We start from the raw sequence: 16,464 nt of genomic DNA, 5'->3' as shown, positions 1-16,464 counted from the left end.
AAGGCACAGCCACTGGTTAGGTAGGTCTTGGCCTTTTCATACTCAGCCTGTCTCTCCTTCCTGCCTGAGGTCCTGACCCCTGACAATCACAGATATTCAGAGAAGCCTGGGGGACCACATTTGACCCCTGGGCTTGAGGTTCCCCACTCTCAGGATAGATGGTGCTTTCCTCTTGCTCTCTCTTTCCTTGGCATGTGTGGTCCTCAGGAAGATACTCTGCTTTTCCTTTCCTTTGTACTCTGTTGTTGCAGCCTCTTTTCTCTTTCTTATGTGGGGCTTGGGTTCCTCTGAAATTTGGAAGGCAACCTAGAGTTGGTATCATTAGACTCAGAGAGCTAAGAATGAGGCTGATCGACCCTGACATTATCCTTCCCTGGTGCTGGAACACAATAGATTTCAGCCAGCCCCTCACATCATCACTTTCCAAGCAGCAAAGAGAAAAATCAAGAAGATGCTTACGGTCCGACAGTGGATTGTACAACTCCACCACTACTGCAATGGAGACGGATGCCATTGAGGCCAGTATCATCAGTTTGCAATCCTTCTGAAAACGTTTGTGTCTGGTGCAAATGAGAGAAAGAGACTGCAATAAAGTTGTTTTTGCAAGCTAGGACTCTATTTTATATTCTTTATTGAAAAATGAAAAGTACAAAATTACAAGTGCACAGAGTAAGACCAGGCCCAAAAAACCAAGAAACAAGTAATATGTTGAATGGTTTCTTTAAATGTAAAGGTTGATCATTGTTCCACCTGATGTGTATGTCTTTAAGGGGCCAGAGCAAGGGCCAGAGCAAACTAACGAGACCCAGCTTTACAGCTGTGAAACATAGCAGGTGCTGCTGAGTTGTATTGATTAAACTGTGTCAGCAATTGGGTGTAGTATATAAGAAGCAGCACCTAGCTCTCCCATTTCGCTGGGGGATGGGTTGGTGGTTGGGTCTGGTTTGTTGATGTATTTAGTGTAAATGGAATTTTTGTTTTTCTTATTAAAACCTTGTTTGACTTCCGGTGGCATGCGATCTTCCTGCAAGTGAAGGATTTCTTGGAGCGAGGGATCCCAGCTATTTCGGGTGGAAAAGGGGTGCTACAGGGGGCAGTAGCCCCCCAGCAAGCCTCTGGAGGGTGTCCAGGGCTTCAGGTTCCCGGCGGTGCCCTAAAACTGCCCGTCTGGCCATCAGGTAACCCCTAAAAGGGTGAAGAGTACGGCGGAACAGGTCAGCAGGCAATCGGGAAGCCATTGCTGCGTCCGAATAGCGAAGCCCCGAGCTTGCGAAGAGCAGCGCTCCGCTCTCAAAACTAAGAAATTTGGACCCAATATAAAAGCAAATTCTAAGATTTGGAACTAAGGAAGGCTCCGGATTAACAAGGTTTTCTTTTTCAAGTTCAGCCGTCATCTGGAATCAGCTTTGACGCAGCAACTTATGCAGAGCTGGAAAACGAAAGTAAGTTGCCGCTAGTGGCTATTGTTTCTGTTTCTCCGTAACTTTTAGAAACAAAATAAAGAAGTTAAAAGTAACCCTGTGGGACTTGGAAGAAGGGAAAGAAGTTAAAAGGGGGAAAGAATGTAACTATGGTGGTGAATAAAGATCTTTCATGGAACAGAGGACAATTTTAGAGTGAAGTTTCTTGCTGCTCCACTTTCACTTTTAAAAGACAAAAGACAGAGTTCCAAGCGGTTTCTGACTCGATTGTCTTTGATAGAGAAGCATTTTTGAAAAGGCTACAACAGCAACGATTTGGCATATCCCCCTTGTTTCTTCACTTTTTTAACTTTTATTTTTTGAATTGGACATAAATTTTGGGCATAAAAGTAATAGATGGAATTTGGGTACTGGGATTTATTAACCTATATTTTTTCTTCCTGATTTTTTAAAAAATTGGCCATATACTCCCTAGTGCACGGATTGTGCTATTACAACTTGTTTTTCTGGCCACCTTCTCAAGTCAGTGGAAAAAAAAAATTTAAAGCGATCTTGGCCCCTCTCCTGTTTTTTATTACTTTCCTTGAGGGCTCTTCTTTCCTGGACATTTTTGGAATGCAACGGCAGATATTTATCATCAACCCATTATTACCCTTGGGGTGACCAAAGGGAATATAATTTGAATTTGAAATCGAGTCAATTATTCTTTGTTTCTCTTCTTTCCTTTCCTTTCCTTTTTTTTTTTTTTGGATTGCAACTTTATTTGGACTCAATTTTTGTTTGGATACCATCTTTATTTCTTCAGAATAAAATTTTATTTGGATTCTATTGGATTTATTTTTATTTTGGACTAATTATAGTAACCCATTTGAATTACAAATATAAAGGCAGAAGGAAGAATCTAATTAAGGATTAGCCCAATTGCGGGCAAGAAGATTGGGTTTTTTGGTTTGTGGTGGCGGTGTGTCCTCTCTTCCCCCCAAAAAAAAAAATCATTGAGGGAGCAAGTATTTTCATTTGCAAAGGATTTTGATTATTTATTTCTGTCATTTTTCTGATTATATATTTTTGTTATTCGTTTGAATTTAAATTTGTAAATTAGGTATATTTGTGATTTGATCAGGTGGGGAATTTTTAAGGGATAAATTTGGAAATGGCACAAAAGAAAGGAACAGAAGGGGGGACACCATTAGATAGGACAGCATCCAAGCAAGAATCGGATTTTAAAGCAGAAATATTGAAAATGTTTGCAGAAATTAAACAAAGTCAAAAGAATTTGGAAACAAAATTAGAACAAGTGGATAATAAAATGGAACAAGTAGATAATAAAGTTGGGAAAATGGACAGAAAAATTGATGAGACAGTTAATGACCTGAAAGGACAAATAAAAGAGGTTTCTAAAAGAACACAATCAGTAGAAGAGGGGTTGAAAAAGACAAAATCAGAGATGAGGGAAGTGAAGCGAGAGGAAGAAAAGTTGAGGGTGGAGATGATTGAAATAAATAAATCCCAGGAGGAAATTAAAGATGCAATTGCTATGAATGAATTGAGACAGAGGGAAGTCAACCTGAGGCTGAGATCGGTACCGGAAATACAGAATGAAAATATCAAAGAGAGGGACTTCGGGTGGAACGCAACTCTCCCGCAAGCGGGGATTTTACCGCGAGGTGAATCCCGTGCTATTTTGGATAAAAGGGGGTGCTACATGGCGCAGTAGCCCCCAAATTAACCTCTAGGGGAATATCTAGAGGGTCAGGTTCCCAGCAAAGCCAAGAGCAACCCGCACGGCCGTCAGGTAACCCCCAAAAGGGGTGAAGAGAACGGCGGAGCGGGCAGCGGGCTAAGGGAAGCCATTTTCTATATCCAAATAGCGAAGCCCCGAGCTTGCAAGAGGAGCGCTCCATTCTCAAAACAGAAGAAACCCGAACCAAATTGGACTATAAACTAAAAGGAGATTGACTAAGGAAGGATTTGGCGTACAAATATAAAAGTAAGGAGTTCGGCTGTCATCTGGAATCAGCACAGACGCAACGCAGCGCACAGGGCTGGAAACAGCAGGTAAGTTGCCGCTAGTGGTTACTGTTTTCCTTCTCCCCCCCCCCCGAACTTTGGAAAAGTAACTCTTTTAGAAGTTACAAATTAAAAAGACTATAAAAGCTAAAAGGGGGGAGCAGAACGTGAAGATTATATTTGTTTGAAGCCCTCGATGTAACAGAAGGGAGAGAAAGGAGGTGGTGGTTTCCTACTTTCACTTTTAAAAAGAACAAAGAGCTCTGAAACGGAAAGGGAGCTTCCGACTCCATTAATAAGACTCACTTGGGATTGCCGCATTACAGCAAAGACAAAGAATATAAGACCCTCAAATTTTTGTTTTGGAACCTTTGTTTTGGAACTTAACTATAAAAGAAGAATTTAGTTCCCGTGTCACCCAAAGAATTTAAATTTTGGAACTTCTACTCTTTTTTTTCCCTTGCTTTTTTTAAAAAAAAAAAGAAGTGAATTACTTTAACCCTAGTGGAGGGAATGCATAATTACAATTTGTTTTTCAAGTTTTCCCTTTAGTTTTCTCCTTTCGAGAGGTATAATTTTTGGAAAGCAACAAATGTCTACTTAATTTTAGAACTCAGCAACCTCTTTTACTTCCACATATAAGAATTGGATTTTCCTTTTTTTCTTTCTTTCTTTTTTGCATCTAAAAAACTTTACCTCCGGATATTGGATATTTGGATAGACAAGTGGACATAATTTAAGATTAAGATCCTATGGACTAAGATATCTATCTTCTTGTGGATCTCCTTTTTTTGGGGGGGCGGATTTAATTTGACTTTTAGCCACTTTTCCTCGAGACAACTGTGGACTAACTGGCAAAAACCTATTTGGATATAGCTTAAGTGGTGGCAAGAAGATTGATTTTTCCATTACATCATTACATTATTTTGCAGGGTCTGTACCCGAACTAGGAATACTGGTGGAATAGCCTAATTGGTGGCAAGAAGATCACTTTTGTTTCCTCTTTTGGATCATGAATTAGACTATATTCTATAATTTTGATTAAGATGGCTAAACATAAAATATAAAATTTGGAAAATGTCACATCAGCAGAAGAAGGGGGTAGATGGGGAGACACCTGCAGAGAGGAAAGGGTCTAAACAAGAAACAGAATTTAAAGCAGAAATTTTGAGGATGTTCGCAGAAATTAAACAGAGTGAGAAGAATTTAGAAACAAAATTAGAATCAGTGGACAATAAAATTGGGGAAATGGATAAAAAAATCGATGAAACAGTTAACGAACTGAAAGGGCAGATAAAAGAGGTGTCTAAGAGAACTCATTCACTAGAGGAAGGGGCTAAGAGAATGAAACAAGAAATGAAGGAAGTGAAGCGAGAGGAAGAAAAGATTAGAGTGGAGATGATGGAATTAAATAAATCCCAAGAAGAAGTTAAAGATTCAATTGCTATGAATGAACTGAGACAGAGGGAAACTAATCTTAGACTGAGAGCCATCCCGGAAATACAGAACGAAAACATTAAAGAAAGACTGATAACAGAATTAGCCCAATGGCTAATGCCATCAGAAGAGGTAGCTAAAACAGTACAAAATGCATTTAGAATGAGAGTAAGAACATCAAAAACAAAGAAATTTCCAGGAGATTGCTTAATCACTTTCAAGGATAGAGAAATGAGAAATCTGATATTACAGAAAAATAGAGAGAAAAGATTATATATCGATGGAAGTTACATAATCATTTTTAAAGACATACCAATAAGATTACTGAAACGAAGAGACCCATACAAACCATTGGTGCAGGTACTTAAGAAGAACAACATTGAATTTAGATGGGAATATCCAGAGGGAATTTCATTCTTTTACAAAACTAAGAAGCACAGACTAACAAGCCCAGAAGAAACAGGAAAATTTCTCAGAAGATATAAGGAATTAAAGGCGGAAGAAGAGGAAGCTGAAGAAGGTAAAGGAGCAGGTGCCAAAGATGGATCAGAGTCGGGGGAAGAAGATGATGAGAACGAGAGAAAGGCAGAAGACGAAGAAGAAAAGGAAGAAGATGATACTGATAAATTATAAAAGAGTTAAAAATAAATAAAATTTATCTAATTGGAAATCAAAATGGCACTAAAATTATGGAATTGGAACATTAATGGAATGAATGAGGGGGGGAACGGAATAAGGTTGAACAATTTTTTAAAAAGAAGAAATTGGATATTATATGTTTACAAGAGACACATGTTGCAAAGAAACACAGGAAAATTTTAATAAAATGCTAGGGAATGAATTTATATCATCAGATAAAGAGAAGAAAAGAGGAGTAGTTTTATACATTCAAAGCAAAATTGAAGCACAACAAATTTTCAAACATGAAGAAGGAAGAATCATAGCAGTACAGATCAAATGGCAGGGCGAAAGTTTGATAATTGTCGGGATCTACAATAAGTCTGATTTCTACAAAATATTAGAAGAAAAATTATTTGATTACATGGACCAGAAAATCATAATAATGGGAGACATGAATGCGGTGGTTTCACTGGAAATGGACAGACTACGAGATGGAACAAGCAAAGAAGGAAAATTACCTAAGACTTTCTTTTTGATGGTTAAAAAACACACCTTAATAGATATTTGGAGATTAAGACACCCATTGGACAAACAGTTCACTTACTTTTCCGAACCTAATCAGTCAGTGTCAAGAATAGATCAAATATGGGTCTCGAACGAACTGACCCCAAGAATCCTACAAATTGAGATTCAACCTAGAACAATTTCGGATCATAAGCCAATAAAAATGGAACTGAAAGGATTCGAAGAAAGATCTTTCAGATGGAGAATCAATGATTGTCTTTTAGATGATCAAAAAATCATAGAAAAAACAAGAAAGAAATTAATTGAGTATTTTGTGGAGAACAGTAATAAAGGTACGAAGATGAGTGTAGTATGGGATGCAAGCAAGGCAGTGATGAGGGGCTTTTTTATTCAACAGAATTCACTGAAGAACAAATATAGAGAAAAAGGGAAAAAAGAAATTCTAAAGCAGATAATGGACAACGAACAAAAACTTATTAAAAAACCAAACAATCAAAAAATTAAACATGAGATTAAGATTTTGCAAACACAATTTGCAATGATCATAAATAAGGAAATAGAGCTGAACATCAAAAGACTAAGACAAAAAAACTTTGAATTTGCGAACAAATGGCTTGCTTGGCAAATTAAAAAGAGAAAGGAACAAAATACGATTAATAAAATTAATATAAATGGAGAAGAGATAGACAACCCGAAAGGAATTAGAAAAGGATTCTTGGATTTTTACAGACATTTATATAGAAACAGAGAAAGAAACAACATGAGGAAAATAGAACGATTTCTGAAAGAAAAAAAGGTGCAAAAGATCCCAACAGAAAAGAGAGACCAACTGAATGCCCCAATAGGAAATGAGGAGATAAAAGATGTTATAAAGGAACTGAAAAGGGAAAGCCCCAGGACCAGACGGATTTACAGCAAGATATTATAAAGAAATGAGAGAGGTTTTGATGCAACCATTGAAAGAAGTAATGAACAACATTTTAAAAGAAAGAGACATCCCAGAAACATGTAAAGAAGCTTTCATTACACTGATCCCTAAACAAGACTCATATTTAACACAAGTGAAAAACTATAGGCCTATTTCACTGCTTAATACAGATTATAAAATATTTGCAGGGATTTTAGTGAATAGATTGAAAAAAATATTGACAGAAATTATTCATGAAGATCAAGCAGGTTTCCTTCCAGGCAGACAGATGAAAAATAATATAAGAAATGTAATTGATATTTTGGAATATCTGACTGCAAGGAATGAGAAGCAAGCTACACTAATATTTGTAGATGCAGAAAAGGCCTTCAACAATATTGATTGGGATTTTATGTTGAAGAATCTGGAGCTTATGGAGGTGGAAACTGAGTTCTTTAACGGGATAAAGGCAATTTATTCAGAGCAGAAAGCAAAGTTAATTGTAAACAATGTAACTACAGAAGATATTAAAATAACAAAAGGAACTAGACAGGGGTGTCCACTTTCGCCATTACTATTTATAATGGTCCTAGAGGTTTTCCTGAGGTCAATGAGACAAAATGAATTAATAAAAGGGGTAACTGTTGGTCAGAATGAATATAAAGTAAAAGCCTTTGCTGATGATCTGGTAATTACGATTGAAGAACCCTTAGAAAGTGTAAAAGCAGTTTTGGATGAGATTGAGAAATTTGGAAGCGTGGCAGGTTTTAGACTAAATAAGAAAAAAACTGAAATAATCACCAAAAATATGGATCAAAGTACAATAGAAATATTGCAACAAAGGACAGAGATTGAGGTGGTGAAAAAAGTTAAATACTTGGGAATATGGTTAACTCCTAAGAATATTGACTTGTTTCAAAATAATTATATGACGGTTTGGAACGGAATAAAGAGGGACTTGGAAGTGTGGGGAAGAATGAAATTATCGTTTTGGGGTAGAATATCTACGATAAAAATGAGTGTCCTTCCAAAGATGTTATTCCTATTTCAAACTATCCCCATATTAAAGGGGGTAGCAATTTTTAGAGAGTGGCAAAGAGTGCTTTCAAGATATATCTGGCAGGGCAAGAAGCCGAGAATTAAATATAAATTATTAACAGACGCAAAGGAAAGAGGAGGCTTCGCCCTGCCAGATTTGAAACTATACTATGAGGCAGCATGTCTTTGCTGGTTGAGAGACTGGATAAAATTAGAGAACAAAGAACTATTAGACTTGGAGGGTTTTGATAATAGATTTGGATGGCACGCGTACCTATGGGCCGAAAAGAGGAAAGTCCATAAAGGCTTTGGGGACCACATGTTCCGGAGTTCATTGATTGAAATATGGGATAGGTATAAAAACCTACTAGAACCGAAAGTTCCACACTGGTTATCACCATTAGAGGTTATGAGTGTAAAGAGAGTAAATATGAGAGGTAAATGGATTACTTATGGTGAAATGATAATTAAAGGAGGAAAATGGAAACTAAAACCATATGAACAAGTTAACGAACACGTATATGATTGGTTCCACTACTTCCAGGCTAACGAAATGTTTAAAAAAGATATAAAAGAAAGGGGTTATATTGAAAAAGACTCAAAGTTCCAGACAGAGGTGATAAATAATAATTGTAAAATTTTGTCAAAAATGTATAAAATATTGTTGGAATGGAATACCAAAGATGAGGAAGTCAAATTGGTAATGATACAATGGGCCAGAGATTTTGGTTATAATATTCAGTTTGAGGACTGGGAAAAACTGTGGAAAGAGAATTTAAGATTTACTGCATGTACAGTACTTAAAGAAAACGTCATGAAAATGTTGTACAGATGGTATATTACACCGGTAAAATTATCAAAAATGTATAAGACGTGCAACTAATGTTGGAAATGTAAGGAAAAAGAAGGTACATTTTATCATATGTGGTGGGAATGTAAGAAAGTGAAGGGTTTCTGGGAGATGATTTATAACAAAATGAAAAGGATGTTAAAATATACATTTGTAAAAAAACCAGAGATCTTTCTTTTAGGAATCACAGGGAATGAAATTAGAAGAAAAGACTAAATTTTTTCAGTATGCAGCCACAGCAGCAAGACTTTTACTGGCCCAGAAATGGAAACAAGAGGAGATACCGACAATAGAAGATTGGAGACTGAAGCTGACTGACTATGCAGAGTTGGACAGATTAACTGGAAAAATTAGATATCTTCAAGACCAAAAGTTCATCGAGGACTGGGGGAAATTTGTTGAATATCTGAAAAGAACATGTGATGTGCAAACAACACTGGTGGGATTTCAAGATGCACTGTAAAAGTAGAGATATATTGTTAAAAACAAATAGGAGTGGCAGGGAGGTTTAATGGCAATATAAACAGAGGAATGCGTAAACTGAGAAGTAACTATGGATGATTGTCAGAGAAGTCGAAGGAAGTCGAAAAAGAATTTGTGAAAATTTGTGAAAATTTGACATAATTGTATATTTGTGTTGGAAAATAATAAAAAATATTTTTAAAAAAAACATCAAAGAGAGATTGATGCAGAAATCGCGCAGTGGCTGGAGTTATCAGTAGAGGAAGTTGGAAAAACAGTACAAAATTCATTCAGGATGAGAGTAAGATCAACAAAGGCAAGGAAATTTCCAGGTGATTGTTTAATTACGTTTAAAGATCGAGAGATGAGAAATTTAATATTACAAAAGAATAGAGAGAAAAGATTATACATAGATGGAAATTACATAATCGTCTTTAAAGATATACCGATAAGGCTGCTGAAATGAAGAGACCCTAATAAGCCACTGGTACAGATTTTGAAGAAAAACAAGATTGACTTTAGATGGGAATATCCAGAAGGAATTTTCAAAGATGAAGAAGGAAGAATTATAGCAGTTCAGATCAAATGGCAAGGCAAAAATCTAATCTATGCAGGATCTATGCACCTAATCGAAATAAGACTGATTTTTACAAAGTTTTGGAAGAAAAACTATTTGAACATATGGATCAGAAAATCATAATAATGTCTCAAGAAAATAAGACAATACTGAACTATAAAATAACAGAACAGGAGATTAAAGGTGCCATTCAGAACATGCAATTGGGCAAGTCTCCAGGACCGGATGGGTTAACCTCCAAGTATTATAAGACTTTGAAAGACTATTTAATTCAACCATTAAAGGAGGTGTGCAACGAGATTTTGGAGGGGAAGAAGGCGCCGGAGTCGTGGAAAGAAGCTTTCATCACACTTATACCAAAATCTGAATCTGAAAAGACACAACTCAAGAACTATCGTCCCATATCCCTTTTAAATGTGGATTACAAAAATTTTGCAGATATCTTAGCTAACAGATTAAAAAGAGTGTTAAATGAAGTGATACACAAAGATCAGACAGGCTTTCTCCCAGGCAGACATTTGTCTGATAATACAAAGAACATTATTGACATTTACTGCAAATGAACATTAATACAAAAGCAGTTTTAATTTTTATTGATGCGGAGAAGGCCTTTGATAATATTTCTTGGAATTTTATGAAAAAAATGTTAAGGGAATGGGAGTGGGACGGGGGTTGAAAATGGTATAGATGCAATTTATTCAGAACAAAAAGCAAAATTGATAGTCAATAATGTGGTGTCAGAAGAGTTTAGAATAGAAAAAGGAACACAACAGGGCTGCCCTATCTCTCCATTGTTATTTATTTCGGTCCTGGAGGTGCTTTGGAATATGATCAGAAGGGACCAGCTGATCAAAGGAATTCAGGTCGGAGCTAAACAATATAAACTTAAGGCTTTTGCAGATGACTTGGTTTTGACATTACAGGAGCCAGAATCTAGTACGAAAAGGGTGTTAGAACTGATTCAAGAATTTGGTCATGTGGCAGGATTTAAATTAAACAAGCAAAAAACTAAGGTTTTAGAGAAAAATTTGACAACAATGGAAAAAGAAAGGTTTCAGAAGGAGACAGAGTTAATTGTGGTTAAGAAAGTGAAATACCTAGGGATTAATATGACGGCTAAAAATTTGAATTTATTTAAAGATAATTATGAGAAATGTTGGTCAGAAGTTAAGAAAGATTTAGAAATTTGGTCAAAATTGAAGCTTTCCTTGTTGGGTCGAATCGCTGTTGTAAAGTTGAATGTATTGCCAAAAATGTTGTTTTTGTTTCAAACTTCGTAGATTGTGGACAAGATGGACTGTTTCAAGAGGTGGCAAAGAGATATTTCTAAATTTGTCTGGCAGGGCAAAAAGCCCAGAATAAAATTTAAAATATTGACTGATGCTAAAGAAAGAGGGGGGGGTTGCCCTGCCAGACATGAAGTTGTACTATGAATCAGCAGCATTCTGCTGGTTGTAAGACTGGCTACTTCTTGAGAACACTGACATTTTGGATTTGGAAGGGTTCAACAATGCTTTTGGGTGGCATGCATATCTGTGGTACGACAAGGTAAAAGCTAATAGAGCATTCAAAAACCATATTGTCAGGAAAGCTGTGTTTAATGTCTGGGCAAGATATAAAGACTTATTGGAAAGCAAGACCCCAAGGTGGTTATCACCTATGGAAGCTAAGGCTCTGAAAAAACTCAATATGGAGGCCAAGTGGCCGAAATATTGGGAGATATTAGAACAAGATGGAGACACATTGAGATTGCAGAGTTTTGAGAAACTAAAAGATAAAGTGCGAGATTGGTTACATTATCATCAAACTAGAGAGGCCTTTAATTTGGATAAAAAAATAGGCTTCCAGGTGGAAAAATCGAAATTAGAAAGAGAATTGTTAGAACCTAAAACTAAGATACTTTCGAGAATGTATAACTTGCTGTTAAAATGGAACACTCAGGATGAAACGGTCAAATCAGCTATGATTAAGTGGGCGCAAGATATTGGTCATAACATTATGTTTGCTGACTGGGAACAGTCATGGACCACTGATGTGAAATTTACGGCATGTAATGCCTTAAAAGAAAATATTATGAAAATGATGTACAGGTGGTACATGACCCCAGTCAAGCTTGCAAAAGTATATCACTTGCCTGACAACAAATGCTGGAAATGTAAAGAAACTGAGGGAACATTCTTTCACCTTTGGTGGACGTGCCCAAAGGTCAAGTCTTTCTGGGAAATGATCTATAATGAACTAAAATGTATTTAAATATACCTTTCCTAAGAAACCAGAGGCCTTCCTCCTGTGCATTGTCGGCCAATTGGTGCTAAAGAAAGACAGAACACTCATTATGTATGCAACAACCGCAGCAAGAATACTCATCGCAAAGTATTGGAAGACACAAGATTTGCCCACCTTTGAAGAATGGCAGATGCAAGTGATAGACTATATGGAATTGGCAGAAATGACTGGCAGAATCCGAGACCTGGGAGAAGAGTCGGTGGAAGAGGACTGGAAGAAGTTCAAAGAATATCTCCAAAAACATTGTAAAATGTTTGAATGTTAAAATGATGTTGGATATAAAGATAATATGGCATCAGTGACATAGTTAAAAGGAATATGCAAAAATGTTTTAAAAGAAAAGGGTGAAAAGACCAGAGTAAAATTATGTTGAAATTAAACAAAATGATATAAGGGATTAAGTTATAAAGAACATGTAAAAATGGATTTAAAAGGAAAGGAAAAACCGAAGACATAATAGGTTGAAATGTATAATATTGAATAAGATTTGAAAGAGGGTAAGGAATTGCTGAATTTGATTGTGTAAAGGGGAACACAGAAAAGGGAGATGTGAGGAAGTCAGGAAAGAGGGTTATAAAGATAATAAGCAAAAAACTAGATTTTCTTTGCTTTTTGTTTTTTCTTATTTTTTCTTATGTTTTTTATTGTGCTTTTTTGTCTTGTTGGATTGTGCTGTTTTTTATTGTCTTTCTCTTTTGTTTTGTTTGATTGTGATACTTGTTTTATTATATAAAATCTTAATAAATATCTTTTTAAAAAGGGGGGGAAAGAAAATCATAATAATGGGAGATATGAATGGAGTGGTGTCATTGGAGATGGATAGACTAAGAGAAGGATCAAATAAAGAAGGGAAATTAGGACTTCCGGGTTAGCACCATCGGTAATGGCGGAATTCCTCTGATCAGGAGGAATTTGCTCTGTGGGAACTGGGTCTGGCCGCCACGGAGACCCCGTAAAAATCACAGGCGGGTGAAGCCTGTGAACGTGGGATTCGGTGGGCACCTTTTGCGCCTCCCCTACTCGCAGGGAAACCCGATTTCGGGGCTCCGGAGCGAAGTGGGGTGAGCAGCGTGGTGCTGTGAATCGACTGCTTTTTCCACGGAGAGAAGCCACACAGCCGTTGCCGGAGAGCGCTGACTTTTTCCTGAGGACAATTTGATTCTAAAAGTAACTACCCATGAGTAGAACAAATTGGAAACTTTTAAAGAAGAAAAAAGATTTAATTAGGTACTGTAGCGGGGAGGTATAAACAGGAAGTCTGCCTTCCGCTTTTGTAAATAGATCGAAGCAAAGAGGCTGCAAGCTAAAGCCTTGGAAAGCCGATCGGAAAGGACTAATTTCTCAACACCAAAAAATAGTAAATCCCCCCCCTTGGAAGCAGGAGAAGGGGGGGAGTTTTTGGACTATATATACCTGCAAGAGAGAGGGAAGAGAGCTAAAATTCCACTGCTCAGAACCTGGGAACGGGCTGCCAATAGAACAACAGAACAATAAGACTGCTGTACTTTGAAATGCGCATCGTTTGTGATTAGATCATCTGCTGACAGCTGGCTGAGTAAGAGAGATACATTGTTATTAGCTGTCCCCTTCTGATCTTAAAAAGGAGGAAAAGTATCTGAAAATTGAAATTAATTTTCCTGTTTGAGCTGTGTTTTAAAAGGCGTTATTTTGGATTGATACAAGCACGGATTGTAACTGTTTCCCCCTAGAGGAAGTCTCTGAAACTGTTATAAGAGCAGGGGAATTTTCCACTTGTAAGATAAAATTGTGGGACTGACCTTGGACTTTTTAAGTGTTATGGCAGATGGGAAAGAAAAAGTAGATTCGTCACTCCCAGATAAAACAACAAGATCTGGGAAGACTTGGCAGCGAAGAGCGTCAGCATCTGGTCTTTCTGCTTTGCCTGCAGCGGTACCAACACAATCCAAACCAAGAGGAATGACATCAGAAGAAGCGTTAGCGATTGCATTAGCTAAGATTAATGAATCTTTGGAGCAACGTAGTATGGGAAGCAAGTAAGGCAGTAATAAGAGGTTATTTTATCCAGCAGAATGCAATCAAAAACAAGAAGAGAGAGAAAGGGAAAGATGAGATTTTGAAGCAGATAATGGCAAACGAACAGAAATTATCCCAAAAACCCAATTGCCAGAAAGCAAAAGAAAATATAAAAATTTTACAAGCTCAATTTGCCACAATAATAAACAGAGAGGTGGAATGGAATATAAAAAAATTAAGACAAAAAAACTTCGAGTTTGCAAATAAGTCAGGCAAGTGGTTAGCATGGCAAATTAAAAAGAGGAAGGAAAGGAGCACAATAAACAAAATAAAGGTGGGAGAGGAAGAGAAATCAGATCCTAAAGAAATTAGGGGAGAGTTTCTCAATTATTATAGAAGATTATATTCCAACAAAGAGAAAATTAGTTTAAGGAGAATAGAGAGATTCCTGAAGGATAAAGGGGCGAAAAAAATCTCAATGGAGGAAAGACAACAGCTGAATACCCCAATAGGAAGTGATGAAATAGAAGACGTAATTAAAGAGTTAAAGAGGGGAAAAGCCCCAGGTCCTGATGGATTCACCGCAGGTTATTACAAAGAGATGAAATCCATTTTGGTGGGACCTCTGAAAGAAACTATGGATAACATTTTAAGGAAAGGAGAATTCCCAGAGACCTGGAAAGAGGCATACATTACGTTTATCCCCAAGCAAGACGCAGATTTAACTCAGGTCAAAAATTATAGACCGATCTCACTGCTAAATGTAGATTATAAAATATTCATGGGGATCCTTGCAAAAAGACTGAAGAGGCTACTATCAGAGACTATTCATAGGGATCAAGCGGGATTCCTGCCAGGACGGCAGATGAGAGACAATACAAGAAATATAATTAACATGCTAGAGTATTTATCTGTCAAGATTAACAAACAGGCCATAATGATGTTTGTCGATGCCGAGAAGGCATTCGATAATGTTATTTGGGACTTTATGTTGAAAAATTTAGAACATATAGAAGTGGGGGAGGATTTCTTTAATGGAGTAAAAGCCATATATACAGATCATAAAGCCAAGCTGATTATCAATAATATAGTGACAGAAGAGATAAAGATACGAAGAGGAACAAGACAGGGCTGCCCGCTCTCCCCGCTTCTGTTTATAATGACCTTAGAAGTACTACTAAACTCTATAAGGCAGAACCAAAAAATAAAAGGAGTGTTAGTTGGGCAGAATGCATATAAGATCAGAGCCTATGCGGATGATGTAGTTATAATGACAGAAGAACCAACAACTGCAACAGGAGAGATATTAAAGGAATTAGATCAGTTTGGAGAGGTAGCAGGGTTCAAATTAAATAAGAGTAAAACAAAAATAATAGGTAAAAATTTGGATCAGAAACTAACAGAAACAATTCAACAGCAAACGCAAATAGAAGTGGTTAAAAAAGTGAAATATCTTGGCATTTGGATAACACCTAGGAATATAGATCTGTTTAAGAATAACTATGAATCGATGTGGAGGGAAATAAGAAAAGATTTGGAAATTTGGGGAGGGCTGAAACTGTCGTTTTGGGGAAGGATTAACACAATTAAGATGAATGTGCTGCCGAGGTTGATGTTCTTATTTCAAACTATCCCTATAATTAAAGGAAGCCGAATCTTTAAAGAGTGGCAACGAGTGTTGTCGAGATACATATGGCAGGGAAAGAAACCTAGGATTCAGTTTAAACTATTAACAGACATAAAAGAAAGGGGGGGCTTCGCCTTGCCGGATGTGAAATTATATTATGAGGCGGTTTGCCTATGTTGGGTCAAAGATTGGGTAAGGCTTGAGAACAGGGAATTATTAGACTTGGAGGGTTACGATAACAACTTTGGCTGGCACGCCTACTTATGGCGGGATAAATGGAAGATACACAAGGGATTTGGGAATCATATTTTCAGAGGACCTTTAGTTGAAATATGGGATAAATATAAAAATCTGTTGGAACCAAAAACCCCACATTGGCTTTCACCTCTAGAAGTCATGTGTGCGAGGACTATTAATATGAGAAGTAAATGGGCAACATATAACCAGTTAATAATTAAAGAAGATGGGAAATGGATTGTACGACCATACGACCAGGTTAAAGAACATGTCTATGACTGGTTACACCATCTCCAGGTGAACCAAATGTTCAGGAAGGATCTTAAAGAAAGAGGCTATGCAGAGAAGGAATCTAAGTTTCAGACGGAGATTATAAACAAAGAAGAAAAAATTGTTTCGAAAATGTATAGGATACTGTTGGATTGGAATTTAGGGGATGAGGAGGTTAAGTGTGTAATGATTCGCTGGGCA

General features: G+C 37.0%; 1 protein-coding gene across 3 annotated transcripts in view; it reads right to left on the bottom strand.

Moving 5' to 3' along the window:
- The window catches only part of LOC310843716 (vitelline membrane outer layer protein 1-like), a 73,139-nt gene that overhangs the window by 24,209 nt on the left and 32,466 nt on the right, over positions 1-16,464 (bottom strand). For 2 of the 3 annotated variants that reach the window (XM_083737405.1, XM_083737403.1), the window contains one exon: positions 460-560. The exons of the other annotated variant lie outside the window; for it this stretch is intronic. In XM_083737405.1, coding sequence (XP_083593531.1) covers positions 460-560 — 101 coding nt within the window. The remainder of the gene's footprint in view (positions 1-459; positions 561-16,464) is intronic. 3 annotated transcript variants of the gene reach the window in all.

This window comes from Podarcis gaigeae (genome assembly GCF_964106915.1).
Source record: "Podarcis gaigeae genome assembly, chromosome: 4".
Taxonomy (NCBI): domain Eukaryota; kingdom Metazoa; phylum Chordata; class Lepidosauria; order Squamata; family Lacertidae; genus Podarcis; species Podarcis gaigeae.
The sequence above is the reverse complement of the archived record's forward strand: the minus strand, read 5'-3'. Positions and strand labels throughout refer to the sequence as shown.